The 15,244-nt window shown below is 48.9% G+C and overlaps 11 protein-coding genes and 1 non-coding gene across 12 annotated transcripts; 6 read left to right on the top strand and 6 right to left on the bottom strand.

Moving 5' to 3' along the window:
* Positions 1-52: 52 nt before the first annotated feature.
* On the bottom strand, positions 53-2,719 carry GL50803_005648 (uncharacterized protein; the record flags this gene model as incomplete). The annotated part of the gene is made up of 1 exon (XM_001705053.1): positions 53-2,719. One exon carries the CDS (start codon positions 2,717-2,719, stop codon positions 53-55), a length of 2,667 nt encoding a protein of 888 aa, XP_001705105.1.
* A 110-nt stretch (positions 2,720-2,829) lies between these two features.
* On the top strand, positions 2,830-3,720 carry GL50803_005649 (Alpha-10 giardin; the record flags this gene model as incomplete). The annotated part of the gene is made up of 1 exon (XM_001705052.2): positions 2,830-3,720. One exon carries the CDS (start codon positions 2,830-2,832, stop codon positions 3,718-3,720), a length of 891 nt encoding a protein of 296 aa, XP_001705104.2.
* An 86-nt stretch (positions 3,721-3,806) lies between these two features.
* Positions 3,807-4,718, top strand: GL50803_0013996 (Alpha-15 giardin; the record flags this gene model as incomplete). Its single annotated transcript, XM_001705051.1, has 1 exon — positions 3,807-4,718. The coding sequence occupies one exon, from the start codon at positions 3,807-3,809 to the stop codon at positions 4,716-4,718; it is 912 nt and encodes a 303-aa protein (XP_001705103.1).
* Positions 4,719-4,762: 44 nt separating this feature from the next.
* On the top strand, positions 4,763-5,686 carry GL50803_0017153 (Alpha-11 giardin; the record flags this gene model as incomplete). The annotated part of the gene is made up of 1 exon (XM_001705049.1): positions 4,763-5,686. One exon carries the CDS (start codon positions 4,763-4,765, stop codon positions 5,684-5,686), a length of 924 nt encoding a protein of 307 aa, XP_001705101.1.
* Positions 5,687-5,741: 55 nt separating this feature from the next.
* Positions 5,742-7,829, bottom strand: GL50803_0013998 (Threonyl-tRNA synthetase; the record flags this gene model as incomplete). Its single annotated transcript, XM_001705048.1, has 1 exon — positions 5,742-7,829. One exon carries the CDS (start codon positions 7,827-7,829, stop codon positions 5,742-5,744), a length of 2,088 nt encoding a protein of 695 aa, XP_001705100.1.
* Positions 7,830-7,851: 22 nt separating this feature from the next.
* Positions 7,852-7,933, bottom strand: GL50803_00t0049. Its single transcript has one exon. It is a non-coding gene; the product is annotated as a tRNA-Ser (tRNA).
* Positions 7,934-7,997: 64 nt separating this feature from the next.
* On the top strand, positions 7,998-9,941 carry GL50803_0013999 (uncharacterized protein; the record flags this gene model as incomplete). The annotated part of the gene is made up of 1 exon (XM_001705046.1): positions 7,998-9,941. One exon carries the CDS (start codon positions 7,998-8,000, stop codon positions 9,939-9,941), a length of 1,944 nt encoding a protein of 647 aa, XP_001705098.1.
* Positions 9,942-10,769, bottom strand: GL50803_0017154 (Ribosomal RNA-processing protein 7; the record flags this gene model as incomplete). The annotated part of the gene is made up of 1 exon (XM_001705045.1): positions 9,942-10,769. One exon carries the CDS (start codon positions 10,767-10,769, stop codon positions 9,942-9,944), a length of 828 nt encoding a protein of 275 aa, XP_001705097.1.
* Positions 10,770-10,871: 102 nt separating this feature from the next.
* On the bottom strand, positions 10,872-11,627 carry GL50803_0010027 (uncharacterized protein; the record flags this gene model as incomplete). Its single annotated transcript, XM_001705044.1, has 1 exon — positions 10,872-11,627. The coding sequence occupies one exon, from the start codon at positions 11,625-11,627 to the stop codon at positions 10,872-10,874; it is 756 nt and encodes a 251-aa protein (XP_001705096.1).
* A 54-nt stretch (positions 11,628-11,681) lies between these two features.
* GL50803_0017155 (uncharacterized protein) lies at positions 11,682-13,520 on the top strand (the record flags this gene model as incomplete). The annotated part of the gene is made up of 1 exon (XM_001705043.1): positions 11,682-13,520. The coding sequence occupies one exon, from the start codon at positions 11,682-11,684 to the stop codon at positions 13,518-13,520; it is 1,839 nt and encodes a 612-aa protein (XP_001705095.1).
* Positions 13,521-13,626: 106 nt separating this feature from the next.
* On the bottom strand, positions 13,627-14,271 carry GL50803_0015099 (20S proteasome alpha subunit 4; the record flags this gene model as incomplete). The annotated part of the gene is made up of 1 exon (XM_001705042.1): positions 13,627-14,271. One exon carries the CDS (start codon positions 14,269-14,271, stop codon positions 13,627-13,629), a length of 645 nt encoding a protein of 214 aa, XP_001705094.1.
* A 42-nt stretch (positions 14,272-14,313) lies between these two features.
* GL50803_0010033 (uncharacterized protein) lies at positions 14,314-15,237 on the top strand (the record flags this gene model as incomplete). Its single annotated transcript, XM_001705041.1, has 1 exon — positions 14,314-15,237. One exon carries the CDS (start codon positions 14,314-14,316, stop codon positions 15,235-15,237), a length of 924 nt encoding a protein of 307 aa, XP_001705093.1.
* Between the last annotated feature and the right edge of the window lie 7 nt (positions 15,238-15,244).

The raw sequence follows: 15,244 nt of genomic DNA, 5'->3' as shown, positions 1-15,244 counted from the left end.
TTAAGTGAACAAGCAAGATCTAACAGTCATAAATTTACAATAGGTAGAAGTTTCAATCATACCTGGGTCTATTTGATATATTCTTAACAGCAGCAGCAACAAATCTACGCTGATAGTATCCATCGGCCATATCTGCTGACATCATTTTCTGTGCAAATGCTATGGAGTCTGCGTTGGCTTTGGGCGCTGATCCCGTCAGTGGTGGATCTGCGAAGTCCCCCATTGTTTGCAGGAATCCTCTATTCATGTTACGTGAGCACCGCGAGCAATCACATGTTCTTCTCAAGCCCTTTTTGCATGCATCCTGAGTGCTTGGTATGGATAGTATGTCGTGAGTAGGGTTGATCTTAGGTCGCTGCAACGATTTGTTAGAGTCCTGAAGAGCAGATGTTGGTTGTGAACGTGAGTTAGACAAGTGCAGACTGTCGAGGGCTGTCGACATGGTTGACAACGTGTCAATTGCATCTGCACTACGACGCAGCATGACATTTTCTTGACTGTCTAAAATGTGGCCGAGAACAACGACTGGCTTCTGGGCACTCATAATCCCGTCGCCCGTCTTGTATGGCGCAAGTAGATCAACAAAGTGGTGATCGTCAGATTCTACTTCGCTGTCAGTGTTACTATAGTGTGCAGTATCTTGCTCACGATAGCTTCTGGATTCTGCTCTTGTAGCGTTGTGCTGCCTTTCCGCTTTGAGCTTAACTGCAGTAATTTTGGCGTTTAGCAGGTTTGATTCCCTTTTCACCAAGTCATTGTTGGCGCGGACTAACGATGCAACACGAACATTATCCCTCATGATGCCCTTGGCAACATCGGTAATAGAGTTTCCAAAGGAGGCTACAGTGTTGTTCTGAGACGCCATCTGGTTCTTAAGCCATCTGATTTCTGCCTTCGCGTCGTTGAGTTGGTTTTTGAGAGAGTACACTGTCTTTTTTATGCTATATAGGCCTGGCTCTTCGATGGTCGGCTGAGGGGTGTGAGTAACGTAGGTGTGGTGCCGCCTTGTTGTGTGTTTTCTTTCTGCTACCTCCATCCTGCTCTCATATTTCTTTGCAGAGTGGTCCCAAGCGAGCTTACGTCGATTAGCACCGTTGCTATAGTGATCCTCCGTAAGTTCTTTGCGCCCAGCGCGCGTCGCTGACGTGGTCGCATTATTATGGAATGGGTTATGCTCTATGCTTGAGTGGACATAATCTTCTTTACTGTGCAATCCTTCGTAATGTATTTTGGACGCTACTTCCTGCTGCACATCTTCTGGGCCTCTCCATGATGGGTGGTAATGAGGCCTGTTTTTTACGGAGTAGGTAAGTGTGGGGTCCTTATCATAGCGTAACCCACCGTGGAGAGAATTGTCATACGTAGGATTGAGCTTGCGGAATGGAGCACATGCTTCCTCCTGATACTTATAGCGCTTCCATGTGCTTGTCTTCATTTGCTTCTTGCACCCATATATGTTTCTTGGTGGATGCATAATCTGTGCTATATCATATTTGTCTGACGCTTTTGGCCAGCCCTTGGCTTCTCGCTCTGTAGTGTAATCTCTATGAGACGGATGCGGTGCAGTGGAACAGATGGAAGACAGAGGGCGCTTTGAGACAGCAAGCTTCGGGGTACACATTTGTCTAAGAGAGAGACTTGATTCCAGAGAGCGCGGCGGCAGGCTCGAACTCGTGTGCTGTTGTCGTCTAGGGCGCCGTTCAGATTGAGACCTTGGAAACATAAGTTGTCTATACATAACACGTCGTGCTGCAATGTCTACACGGGCATCATCGTCAGTGGTTACTGATGCGTTAGGTCTTCGGTTATAAGAAGAGGATAGATTAATTCTCACTTTAGGAGCAGCCTTCTCCGAATCAGTGCACAATGCGGAGGCAGGCTTGGACCTGTTTTTGCGAATCGAATCTGCAGCAGACAGTGCAGCGGTCACTCGATTCTTGCGACGTTCCAGCTTTGTGGCCATATCTTTGGCTGTTGCTGCTGCATCAGCTTGCGATTCCTGCTGCATTGCTATGGAGTCGCTTCTCTGTGCAGACGCTTGATCTTTTGTTTCAACACACTCCGTGCTTCTTGGCGCAGTCATATAGTGATCGATAACAGGGATGTGCGAATATACCAATTTGTTATAAGCATCTTTAGCGGACAAATCAGAAGATGGAAGAGTGTCAGCTTTGTGAGTCATTGATTCGTCCTTTGCCGAAGCTGGTTGAGGCCCTTCATCACGGGACGAATCCAGATTACTCAAGAACGACCGGCGATCGTTAGACGCGCTAATATCTGGGGTGGACCGGGTGGGCAAGTAATGTGGAACTTGCTTGTCCATCTCCAGTGCGGTGTTGAGCAAGTCAGGTTTTATCCGTGCCAGCAATGACTTGAGCTCTATAATGGATGTATCTGTGAGATCGTTAGTCGCTAAAAAACTCTCTTTCAAAGCTAGCAAATCCGCAAACAAGAGTCGTCCTTTCGTAGAAGGTTCGCTAAGAATGTTATCCTCCTGTGATATAGCCGTGTTTATATCTTCTATGAGACTGTCGTTTTCGCCTAGAGCCATAACGATCACTGTCTTGGTATCGTAAAGACCCTTCATGGTTGCATTACAGTCGAAGCTTTCGTGGTTGCAACTAGCGATAGACTTTTTGTGTTTCTTTACTTCCTCTCGCGCTGCTTCCAGGACGGAGATCAACTTGTCCCGTTTACTGGAAATATCGGCCAGAGACATCGTCCGCCAAATAGATGAAAAAATTCTATGAAAAGAGTAAAATTAACAAAAAAGTTGACAAAAATATCTGTCCTTGTCAATTTACAAACACGCGAGCAGATAAAAACCAAATGGTCGATTTTATCAAGGTTGCAGACGAGCTGAATCGTCATCTAATCGATGGCAACGACGATGGTTTGCTTAAGATAACAGCGAGGTACAAAACTGCAGAACGTCAGGAGATTTCCAACGCCTTCCAAGCGCACCATGGTCGCGTCATAAGTGAGGCCATCAAGATGTACTGCAAAAAAGGACCCTTCCAAAGTCTTATGTCAATGGCCTGGGAGCCGTATCCAGAGATGAAGGCGCAAAATCTTACAACCCTGATGAAGGGTGGCAAAAATCCAAAGGCAATATGTGACTATATTTTGACAACGAATCCGGACGAATGGGACTACATTACTAGGTACTATCAGAACAGCACTGGACGCGATCTATCAAACGACCTGCTCCAAGAGCTTGGGTCGAAGACATTTTGGGCGCGCCTCTGCCTCTCTTGGATAGCATTTCGTCGAGCACCCCGAAATGACCCCGCCGGAGACGCAGAGGCGCTTCGCGTGGCGCTCAGTGGCAAGAAAGCAGACGAGGACGCCGTTGTTCAGCTCTTGGGCACCACAACTCCCGATGAGTGGGCGCGCATTTCAAAGGCCTTTGAAATTTCCACGTCGCGCACTGTCCACGATTGTATGCGCACAGTGTTCAAGGGGAACGATCTAACGGCCGCGCATACTGCACATCATTTCCTGAACAATGCCAACGAGGGCGCTGCGTACCTGATCTTCAGGGCGGTCGAAGAGAAGGGTGACGTTGAGAGATGTGCACGCGCAACGGCAATGTATTACGACAAATGCCCGCACGTGAAGCTTAACTACGCTATTTTCGGTAATCTAGCACGCGATATTCGCAGAGTGTTCAAGAGCAATTTCGGCGAGGCCTGTTGTACCATGTGGGGGGTTCTATAACTTAGTAAACTTAGTAATCTAGTAAAAGTAGTCAGCAGTCAGTAAATGTGTGGGAAGTCACAGTCTCCAGTCAAGCAAAAAACTCTATGGACCACATCTCTTTATGCACCGAATTGCACAGATGTCTCACGACGCAGGATGAGCAAGAGCTTGTGCAACTAAGCAAGCTTGCACAAGACAAAAAGGATTTATCCGCCACTTACCTTTCTATTCACAACCGTTCTCTAGCTGATTCTATCGTTTTCTATCTGCCCAGGGGACATATCCAGCTCCTTATGACCCTAGTGTGGAGCATGAACACCGCGGCACGAGTCCGCACCATTCATGCGGGTATCGTAGATAACATTAATCCGCCCTCCTTGATCGATACCATTATTCTATCGCCTACAGTAAGTGATTCTGCGGGGAATAATGAATGGCATACAATCTGCAAGGAGTACAGTACCACCTACAAGACTCAGCTCCCAGCCACGCTCAACATAGTTCTTTCGAAGCTTCCGTCCCTCTGGGCGAAACTTTGCCTCCTGTGGATAGAGTCACAGAAGCTGCGGAGCACTGACCCTGAAGCTGACGCTAACAAGCTCCTTGTTGCTCTTCGGACGAAGGATATAGATGCAATAGCCTTCATAATAGGGACCGCAGACCCCAGCACCTGGCAATTTACTTTGAATGCGTTCGAGCGCCAGGCTGGAGACACCCTCATGTCGGTTCTTAGCAACACCCTCAGGCGGCACGATCTTGTTGCTTGCCAGCTAGCATCTCAAGCATTGCTAGGCCAGGCCGAGGCGGCTGCTCTCTTGATATACAGGGCTGTTGCAGACTATGGAGACCACGATAGACTCATACGTGTTACAGCCTTCTGCTATGATAGAGTGAAGGATATAGGAGAACACTACAAAAGGTATGGAGACATTGGAAGCGATATAAGACGTGTATTCCGCGAGCCAGTTGCGCGCGCATGCGCTACTTTGTGGGGCATCCCTTCCCTGTGCCCATAATTTGAATTCAAAAGCATTTGAAAAGGTGTGACTGTTTTAAAATAATGTCCTACGGAGACGCTATCCCTGAGGTCAAGGCCATCTTGGAAGCCAAAAACGAGGAGGAGCTCGTGACTTTCACGTCAAGGTGGAGCGCAGAGGAGCGCAAGGAGCTTCGCACGCAGTTCCAGGATACCACCGGGCTGGAGTTCATTGCTTTCCTCAAGAAGTGCATCAAGAATGGCCCATACGAGGATGTTATGGCTCTCGGTTGGGACTGCAACATCAGCGCTCGTGTGAACGTTATCAAGAAGGCCATGAAGAATGTTAACGACTTCCGTGCTATCCACGACGTCGTTCTTATTGCCACGCCCGATGAGCGCCTCAAGCTGGCCCAGGCCTACAAAGAGAAGACCGGAAATGACCTCCTTCAAGACTTCGTGGACCAGATACCCCTCACCTCTGCTGCGAGCTACCTCTGCCACCTTGCCATCAGAGAGAACCGTACCCCCCGCGGATCGGTGGCCAGCGATGCCGAGGTTCTAAAGCACAACCTCATAGATGCAGACGAGCCCGACCACGAGGCCGTCGTGCGTCTGATTATCACGAGCACCGCCGACGAGTACAAGGAGATTAACCACAGGTTTGAGGTCCTTACGGGCAAGAGCGTCCAAGAGGCAATTGAGACAAGGTATGCCGACAAGGAGAATGCTAGAGGTTTGTGCATTGCACACTACTACAATTTGGCCCCTGCTCGTGCTGTCGCCTACGCGTTCCACAGCGCAGTAGAGACGCAGAACGATGATATGGCCTACGAGCAGGCTGCCCGCATCACCGGGCTCTTCCATGATCTTCACAAGTTCGCCTGGGTCCACTACGCGTGCTGGGGCGTTATGCGCGACGACATCCTCAGCAGATTCCAGAGCAAGGAGGCCAACAAGGTTAACTTCCGCGATGCATGCCTCATGTTCTGGAAGCTTGCTAAATGATCTACTTTAGTGAATGGCCGCGTGTCACTCTTCAATTTACTAATGTTCGCCACCGTCACATGTTCGCGCGGCCACTCGACAGCTCTGCCAGCAGGGCGTCCGTTTCCTCTAGGGTAAGGACTTTGCGTGCTCGCTGGTTGTCCTTTTCACCGATGTAAGCGCTAAGCGTGCGGCCACTAAGAGCTACACTGCAGGTTCCTTTCTCCTGAGCTCCCACAACCATAATGAAGTTGTACTTCTTGTTCCATGCAACAGCTATTTTCTTCTCCATCTTTTCGGAAGATATATCGAGATCTACAAAATAGCCCTTTGAATGGTATCGCTCGCGGACGGTCTTGGCGTATGCAACGATATCTTCGCCATGGAGAGGAATGACCACAATTTGACGAGGGCTGATCCAAAAGGGAAAGCGGCCTCCCGTGTTTTCAATAAGGATGGCCATGAAGCGCTCAACGGATCCAAGGATAGCCCTATGAATCATCACTGGGTGCTCCTGCTTCACGCTGCCTGTCTTTTCGTCATAAACACTGTAAAGCAGGTCGAACCTATCCTTACTGGGGAGGTTGAAGTCAAGCTGAATGGTACCGCACTGATGCTGTCTTCCTAAGGCATCTGTTAGATGGACATCAATCTTCGGGCCGTAAAACGCTCCATCCCCGGGATTTTCCTTAAAATCGAGGCCGGTGTTCGTCAAGACTTTGCGAAGGGTGCCCTCTGCACGATCCCAGAGCTCATCGGAGCCCATCTTTTTCTCTGGTCTCAGAGATAAGGATAGAGCAAAGTCAATCCCGAAGGGTGTATAAACGCGTTTGATAAATTCGATCAAGCCAGTCATTTCCTGCTCTATTTGATCAACGGTGCAGAAAATGTGTGCATCATCTTGCTCAAAACGCACTACACGAGTCAGGCCAGAGAGGGCACCGGAAAGCTCATTGCGGTGCACAACTCCAAACTCTGCCATCCGTATCGGAAGCTCTTGTACTGAGTGGTGCTGGTTCTTATAGAGGAGACAGTGACACGGACAGTTCATGGGTTTCAGACCGTATTGGGGATCGGTTTTCTCCTTGCGTTCTAACAAGAACATGTTCTCCTTATAATGCTGCAGGTGCCCAGAGATACCCCAAAGATCAGTGTTGAGAAACGTCGGTGTCATGACCTCTTCATAATCAAACTCATGGAGGAGCTCGCGAATAAAAGCTTCGAGCTTGCGGTAGATCCGTGTGCCATTGTTCATGAACATTGGCGCGCCCGGAGCATACTTGTGCGTCATGAAAAGATCCATTTCCTTGGCTAGATTTCTATGATCTCGTCTCTTTGCCTCCTCGAGAAGTTCAATGTGCTTATCTAGTTGGTCTTTGCTGGGGAAGGCAACCGCATAAACGCGCTGCATAGACTCGCGGTTCTGATCGCCCTTGAAGTAGGCAGCAGAGGAGTACATGCACTTGAAGGCTTGGATAAGACCCAAGTCAGGAATATGTGGGCCGCGGCAGAAGTCGACAAAATCCCCGCACTGGTACACACTGCACATCTCTCCATCTTGCACGTGATCCGATATAAGCTCTGACTTCAGTTTCGAATAGCTAAAGAGATCGAGAGCCTCTTGCTTGGTCACCTCGAGACGTGTGAAGCGGCGGACAGGAGAATCGCCAGGTGCTGCTGCGGCCTGCTTCACGATTTCTGCAGCTGCCTTGTCGAGCTGCAGGAGACTCTCGGGCTCCATCTTCAGAGAGTTCTCGAAAAAGGCGTCATAGAAGAAGCCGGAGTCGATAGCCGGGCCATGACCTAGGTGGGCCTGGAATGTCTTTTCAAGTGCATAGCCCAGAAGATGCGCAGAGGAGTGCCAGAAAACTTCTCTTGCCCGAGGGTCGTCAAAGGTGAGGAACTCGAGCTTGCAGGTCTTCCCTAATCTTGCAGACATGTCAATGACCTCGTCGTCCCTAACGGCGGCCAGAAACTTGGAGTAGACCTTCTTGTTTTTGACGACTTGTTTGGCCACGTCGAGGGCTGTAAAGCTTGCGGGGATCTCGGTGGTCTTTCCATCGGGCAGCGTGACAGTGAAAGGGCCCCCGGTGGGCTGCGAGGCGGCGTGCCTCTCACGCAGGGCGTTGAACTTGGCGAGGCGCTCGGTGACGAAGTCGGGCATCTTTTTTCTTTGGGGGCGAAAGCGACAGCTATGGGATTCGAACCCATGCGTGCGGAGCACAATTGATTTCTAGTCAATCGCCTTAACCACTCGGCCAAACTGTCACGCTTGCCCGGAAGCAGAATGGATAGACTCTCTAGCTCTCTTTGAAAAGCAAAGTTGCTGTGTATGCTGGACCCCCGCCCTCGCGACGAGCGCCTGCGGACGTGCACCCGTCGACTGCGAGACGCAACCATCCTTGACGTAAAGCCCTACCTTGCAGCTCCAACCCACGAAAGTCCGCCCCCACAAGCTGACCAGCTATCTGCAGTGGCAGAGTTCCAGACCAGGCTGCTGCAGGATGACTTTCTTGCCCAGCTTAGTGACGATGTCCTAAAAAGCTTCTCTATCTCAGAACTGCGGAGTAAGCGGCGGGCTGAGTCCTTGGCCTCGCAAGTATATCGGATACAACAGCGCATTCTGGACGATAGCGATCACTCTGACCCTCTTGATCGTGGCTGTACCGGTGGACAGGTGTCTCCCCTTACATCTTCAAGGCACCGGAGAGAGTCTCAGAAAAGCAGCTGTAGCAAGTCTTCTGCAAGCCCTGAAGCATCTGCCTCGTCTCATAGCAATACTAATCCCATTTTTGCCGGAGAGTTTGATAACCGGCTCAAGCAACTGCAGATGGAGCAATCTCAGCGCCAAAGGACACAAGGTACTCGCCTGGTGCGGCCTTCATCAGCCAATGCTACAAAATGTAACACACTTGCTGACCTGGCTGCTACTAGTAGCACGACCGAAACAGCTTCACTGTGCGCCACGCTTCGAGATACGAAAACTGATTTAGATCTCCATGGAATGTTGGAGAATCTTTACAAAGATAGAGACATTCTGAGACGCACTATTGCAAAAGCCTCCAATGAAGTAGACTCGCGGAATCAATTGCTGAAGACACAGCTTAAAGATAATGAAAAGCTCATTCAGGCATGCCTCATGGCTCTGCAGCAAAGGAGCCATGAATTGAAGGACGGCCACCTCTCTGCCGATCAGTATCTCAAAAGTTACCTCCTTGGAAGCTATGACAAACTTACTCCCTTGCCCACAAAATGTTCTGCACCAAAAGTTACAGCTGGTATACGACCTTCCACAGCATCGGTCTCTCACCGTGGAGAAAGGCTTGTGCCAGAATATGTAGTATCTGCAATCAGGGATCCTATTGCCGCGCCAACCTCTTCTTCATGCGCTCCAAATGACCTTTACAACCAAACATCCTCAGCACTGTTCCCTATACTAGCACAATCTCGTCTGCGTCAGAGCATGCATCAAGATCAGAAGCCGTTTGGCGAGGGCTGCGCATATCTTCCATCCAAAGACACTGTTGTTCCAGAGAAAGGTCAAGACCCCACAAATACCTACAACAACCAAGTAGAGGATGGTGCTAGTGTCTGTGCTCCTATGTTTTCGAATTGCACAGCACCTTCTATTAAACATACAAACGCTATGCAACTACACACATTGATGTTTAGCCCACACGCTATGAAGGCCTTTATAACAGGGACTAATGTAATTAAGCTTGTGTGCCCCGATGCTCTTGCACTCGGTCAAAGTAGTTGTCGCTATATCGGTAACATTGTAGAGCCCTTGCTATTGATTGGTAATACTGTTATAAATGTATCTTCTATACACACACTAAGAGAGCGGCTAGCGAAGTGTTTTTTCTATGAACCTGATGGCTTGCTGATTTCCCCCATGGAGCGGAACTTCGTCTGGGCGACCTTATGCTTTGTTCTTTACAAACACCCAGATGCTATTTTTATTCCTCGTAGTGGCAACCTATTGCAAACAGCTCAGTTTATTCTGCCTTTTGACGTGGCTCTTAAACCCACACATGTGCTCTTGGAAGTGTCCATCATTGCTCCGTCGTTACCTCTTAAGAGCTATGCCATTGCTAATGTGGCAGTACCCTACTTTAATGACAGGCCCGCGCTTCCCCGTGCAACACGGATAGAGGCGATATCAAAATATCAACGACGGATCTACTTTTCAATTGATAGAATGCGCTTCGTGCTGAATAAGGCAGCCCGCGTTGTTGCCACTTATCTCAGGAAAACGACAGACGTCCTGGAATAGCTATTTCATGTTGTGCAAGAAGGGATTGAGCCGGCCAGCGCAGCGCATCCTCTCTATAACCTCCTTATCTGCCGCATGCCGGCGTCTCAGCTTCTCCAAATCGCTCTGCTTTTTCTCTATTTGCTGAAACTTATAGAAGCCCTTTTCCACCATCTTTTGGTTCATCTGTTTAAGCTTCATAGCTGTGTACTCCTCATCTATTCCTAATATCTTATTCTTCGAAACATAGGTGTTCCTATAGTATTTGCTGTCAGGTCTAAGCGTCTTCCATCCATCCTCATCTTTCTGAGAGCGATCAGACGCTGCTTCTCCCAAATATGCATCGTACTTTCTCACAAATATCTCTGCCACTTCTGCAAGGATATCTGCGGGCATACAAGTATCCCGAACGTATGCTTGTGTATACATGGCTACAAGTGACAGAAAGTTATACTCCAGCGGGACAGAGTCCTTCTTATCACTCACGTCCTTGCCATTAAAGTAAAGAGTTGTTTCTGTGTAGTCTGTCAGTTTGTCTGGGTACGAGTCAAAGCGGATTTCTGCATACCGTGGCAAGCGGGGACCGCAGACAGACCAGTGCGGCTGCGCCGTTCTCAGAGCAAAGTCTCGGAGTATAACCTCTTTCACGCTCCCAAAGAAAGAAAAGACAAGGTTAAGATGCGTCTGCGTCAGGATGTAAGGAACCCCCGTTACGAAAAAATTCACACGCTCACTGTTGTCAAGAAGGGAAAAGTAGAGGGGAGCAGGCTTGTAATCAAGGATCTGCAACCACAGAATCTTGAAATCCGCCGCAGCCACCTCTGGAGCACTGTTGTGAGTGTCCTCCATCAGAGGTTTATTTAATTAACCAGAAACAAATTTATGAAGCTATCATAGTGAGTTACTGATACTAAAGACACCAAAGACAGGAACGATACTGTACGATGGAGACTATTCAAACTTTAGGTACATTAACTCACTCAGTTTGTCGATTTGTCGTTGTAGTGCTGCGTTAGACTGTTCTAGAGAGGCTGTCTCTGAATTGAGCTTCTTAATTTCCTGCTTCATGGCCAGATTTGTAGTCTCTGCAAGATTCCTCTGCTCCTGAAGCTCATTGACCTTTTTCTGAAGATCCTTAACGGCTATGTGGTACCGATTCAGGTTTCCCGAGGCAGCCAGCGTCTGCTCCTTCTGTCGCTCTACAAGCATTCCAACTTGCACTTTTTCGTCTTTTGTCTGTGCAAGCTGATCATTAAGGTCATCTAGTTGCTTTCGAAGATTGTGGAACTTCTTTGCCGCCTTGTCGTGTTCCCTTCCACGTTCGTCCAATAAACGCTGTAAATTGGCTGCTTCAGTAATTGATTTTTCATGCTGCTTCTTTACCTTAATTAACTCGGACTCTAACTGTTTGATAATGCGCTTTTCAAGCTCTGATTCTGTGTCCAGGCGACCGTACTTCGCATGAAACATGTCCGCGACATTTGTGCTCGGCAGGCTCCTGTTTCTGACAGCGTTGGATGCTGACCGTGATGTACTGGAGGATGCTCGAGAAGTATTAGACACTGTGCGCCTATCTTGCGCTGCTGAGCTGGCTACCCTATTTGAAGAGGATATGCCCTGAGTAGACTGTGACGTAGCGCGACTGGCAGTTGACCCTGCTCGTGCTGGGGTGCGGCGTGCCGATGAGGTAGACCTAGAGGAGCTCATTAATCGTGGGCTTCGCCAAAAATATTATGTGTGAAATTTTACAATTGGTGATTTATGAGCACTAACCTTTCATATGCATCCATACTAGAGTCTTTATCGACATCCTACAAGCACGAATGTGGTCGGCGGCCAAGAAGTGCCAAAAATGCAACCGTTTCGTTTCAGGAACACGAGCAACTTGATTTGATAGATCCCGCCCCACAGGCCGAGCCAGACGTGGAGCTGAGCAAATCGCAAAGACATGACGAGCATAGTAGTGGATTACCTGATTCTGACGCGTATTTAGCTCAAGTTGTGGAGCCTAAACGGAATCAAAATAGCGCTTCGTTTCCACCAGTCCCACTGTCTGCCGCACTATCTACCACCCAGCATAACATTAGCTATGCAAGCCAGCAGCATCCGTCACAGTCTTTTATTACAACAACTTCTCTCGGGCATTCTACTGGAGCCCCGCCAGGCACAGGGACTCATTCTTTTTCTAATGGAACACAACATGCATCAACTGGTGCACTACCATCAAGCCAAAATGGCATCTTTATCATGGGCTTGGATGACGCTATGCACACATTTAGAAGAATGGTTTTAGATGCCTATGCTCAAGGTGTTAGCGAATCTGTTGAGCACGAGGTAGCCCTTCTCTCTAAGGATAACTCCATATTGCGAGAGAAATTGGCATATGCCGAACAAGAACTGGCAAAGCTTCAACAGGAGCACAAGGCCTTGAAGGCTCTCGAAGTCCATAAAACAGAGTGTTGTGAGAGAATGTCAGACTTCATTAGCCATCTTAAGCAAGAGAAAAGGGATGCACTCATGCTCCACAGACTACTCCTCCGGTGGAAACGTAACGCACGACTTGAAGCCAGTCACAATCACGTAATCAGCACGATGGATGACCTCCGTAGAGGAAGGATGATTCGTAACGCACTCACACACTGGAGGCTTATATGCTATAAGAAGCGTTATATGCGTGTCTTTGAGGATGCGCACGACGCTGTAGCCAAAGTCAGGGAGGAAAGGGAGCTTTACTTTAAGGAGGAGCGTGAGCGGTACAAGCAGGAAATAGAGCTGTTACAGGCAGAGCGTAATGAGTACCTTGTCAAGGAGAAGGGCTTAAAGGACCAAATGAAGCAAGCCTTTTTGCGAGGGATCAACGCTTTAACAGATGAGGCAACAACGGCGCTTGATCACGATGGCACGTTGCGGGGGGCATTGCAGGGAATTGTCGGGGCCGTAGACAATGTGATTGGTAGTAATGTGACGGGTGACACGAGGAAGCAGACCATCCTCTCCGAACAGATTGCTGTAGCAAAGACAGATTGTGACTATCAGGACTTCCTAGCTGGAGCTGAGCATGAGCCCACCTCTGGTGGGACACTTGGTGGCCCAGTCAATCATGAAGCATTTCTTTACACAAAGGGAGGGATAGCCCAGGTGCCTGGGTGCGGTAATCCAGCAGGTTCTGCAGATACCTTCAATGGTTTCTTAGACGATGAACCTACAGCGCAGGGGATATCCTGCAACTACTACGTGGATGACTCACCGATGAATATCAACATCGTGCAGCACGGAGTTAACCCAGGGCAGTTGCGGGCACAGCCCATTCGCCGTCAGGAAGCAGCCGGCGTCACTGATCCTAGTACGATACGGCCTCCGTATATGAAGCATGTCAAAACGTCCCGTGGACCTATCCCCGTTTCAGCGGCCTCTTTATCTGGAACGGCAGGTAGTGGTCCTTCTGGAGAAGCTCCCAGCAAGTTCCAAATGAGTGACTGTCTCTCCAAGCGCCTTCGCTCCATAAATTCCATGACTGAACGCAGAGACAACATCTCAACAGCGATGTACCACGAGAATCTCTCATCTGTGAAGAATAGAATAAGCGTGAGTCGAAACTGATGTTATTTACTGTAAATTAAGTGGACGCTGGACGCTTACTCTGTCAGAGTATGCTTGATCGTTAAGTGTGACATAGGAACGACTGTAACAAGAGCAGTGAAGTGGTCTAGGCCTTCAATACCTTGCACTGAAATGTCTCATCGTTGACATCAATAAGCTCACTGAGTGCAGCCTTTGCTAATGAAAGTGCATCATTTGTGTTCTGCGGCTCTCCCTCCTTTAGCTTCTTCTCCAAAAACTCTATTATGGTGACACACTGGTTTCCGATGGCCAGTGCCTTCCATTCGGTATACACTCCGGAAGGATCACACATGAATACATGGGAACCATTGAGATCATTTCCAGCCAGAATGATCGAGACCCCAAAGGGCCTAGTGCCTCCCCTGTGCGTGTGGCTTTGTAGAATGCTCGCAACAGCCTTGGCAATTATCTCTACAGACGGGGCCACATCATACGTCATCCTATACGCTTGACATTCCAGCCTTGCCCTATCAATAAGGACGCGAGCATCGGCCGTGAGTCCAGCAAATGTTGCAATGATGTGGTCGTCTACATCGAAGATCTTCTGGGAGGCGCGTGGATCCTGTAACCTTGCTGTCTGCTTACGTTCAATGGCAAGTACAATGCCTGCTGCAGAGCGGACTGCCACCGCAGATGTTCCTCGCTCAACCGCCTTATGTGCATGCTCGACCTGGATAAGGTGTCCGTCGGGGCTAAAGACGGTGAGGGACGAGTCGTACTTGCCTGACATCTTCAAAACTTTTAATAAACATTTGGAGCGGAGCTACAGCTTATGGAACCGTTTTCTACCATAGACTTCACGCCAACTAGCGAATTTACCTTTCAAAGAACCACAGGGCTTTTTAATGAACGGCAGGTTATGGAGCTAAACCCTGACTATATGGACATAGCTAGATTGAACACGTCACTGAGTTCATTAGTGTACGGAGATATAGGGGCTTTTGTGTGCAGTAGAAACACACCAAACTGGGCGGTAAAGCTCTGCCAAGTGCAGCAATATTTTGCACAGTATCTTCTCTACACTACATCTCAGTGTGAGGCATATCTCCGAGAGCTTGTCACTCCTCAAACAGATCCCAATCTGGCAGTATCCCTGCAACAAGAGATTGAGAGGCTGAAGGCTGAGATTAAGCACATACAACAAAAGCATGAGACAGAGAACATGATGTATAGGCTAATGTCTGTGCGTCCGGAGGTTGTCGAGGCCCTACCAACATGTCTACATTGCGGGAAGATGTTCGGAGCCTATGAATTCCTGCTGGCCCATCATAGGCGACGTCACCCGGGCTATCCAGATCCCAAACCACCAGTTCCATCATTTGCGCCGCTTCCACGCCCTTGCCAATGTTGTATTCATGAAGATGAACCGGCCAAACCTGCACCACCTGGCCCCACTGCGGTTGAAGTCGGTTTCAACCCTGCATCTGAGCAGCCTTCATCGTTAGTTACCGTGGCACCCCCACCGCAGGAATCCTTACTACCTCAGTATGTAGAAAGTGATATCTTCGCTGAGGGGGGTGAATTAAAGACACCCCCTGGCCAAGGATATGTAAGTTTTGACAGCCACATGTCTGAATACTATCACAACCTTCAGAAACGGGTTCATCTTCAAAACACAGCAATAGATAACAAGTATAAGGAGCTGAAGCAGCAGTACACAACAGGCATCTCTAGTACCAGCACATCAATCTTCTAGTTGCAAA

This window comes from Giardia intestinalis, chromosome 5 (genome assembly GCF_000002435.2).
Source record: "Giardia intestinalis strain WB C6 chromosome 5, whole genome shotgun sequence".
NCBI lineage: Eukaryota > Fornicata > Diplomonadida > Hexamitidae > Giardia > Giardia duodenalis.
The sequence above is the reverse complement of the archived record's forward strand: the minus strand, read 5'-3'. Positions and strand labels throughout refer to the sequence as shown.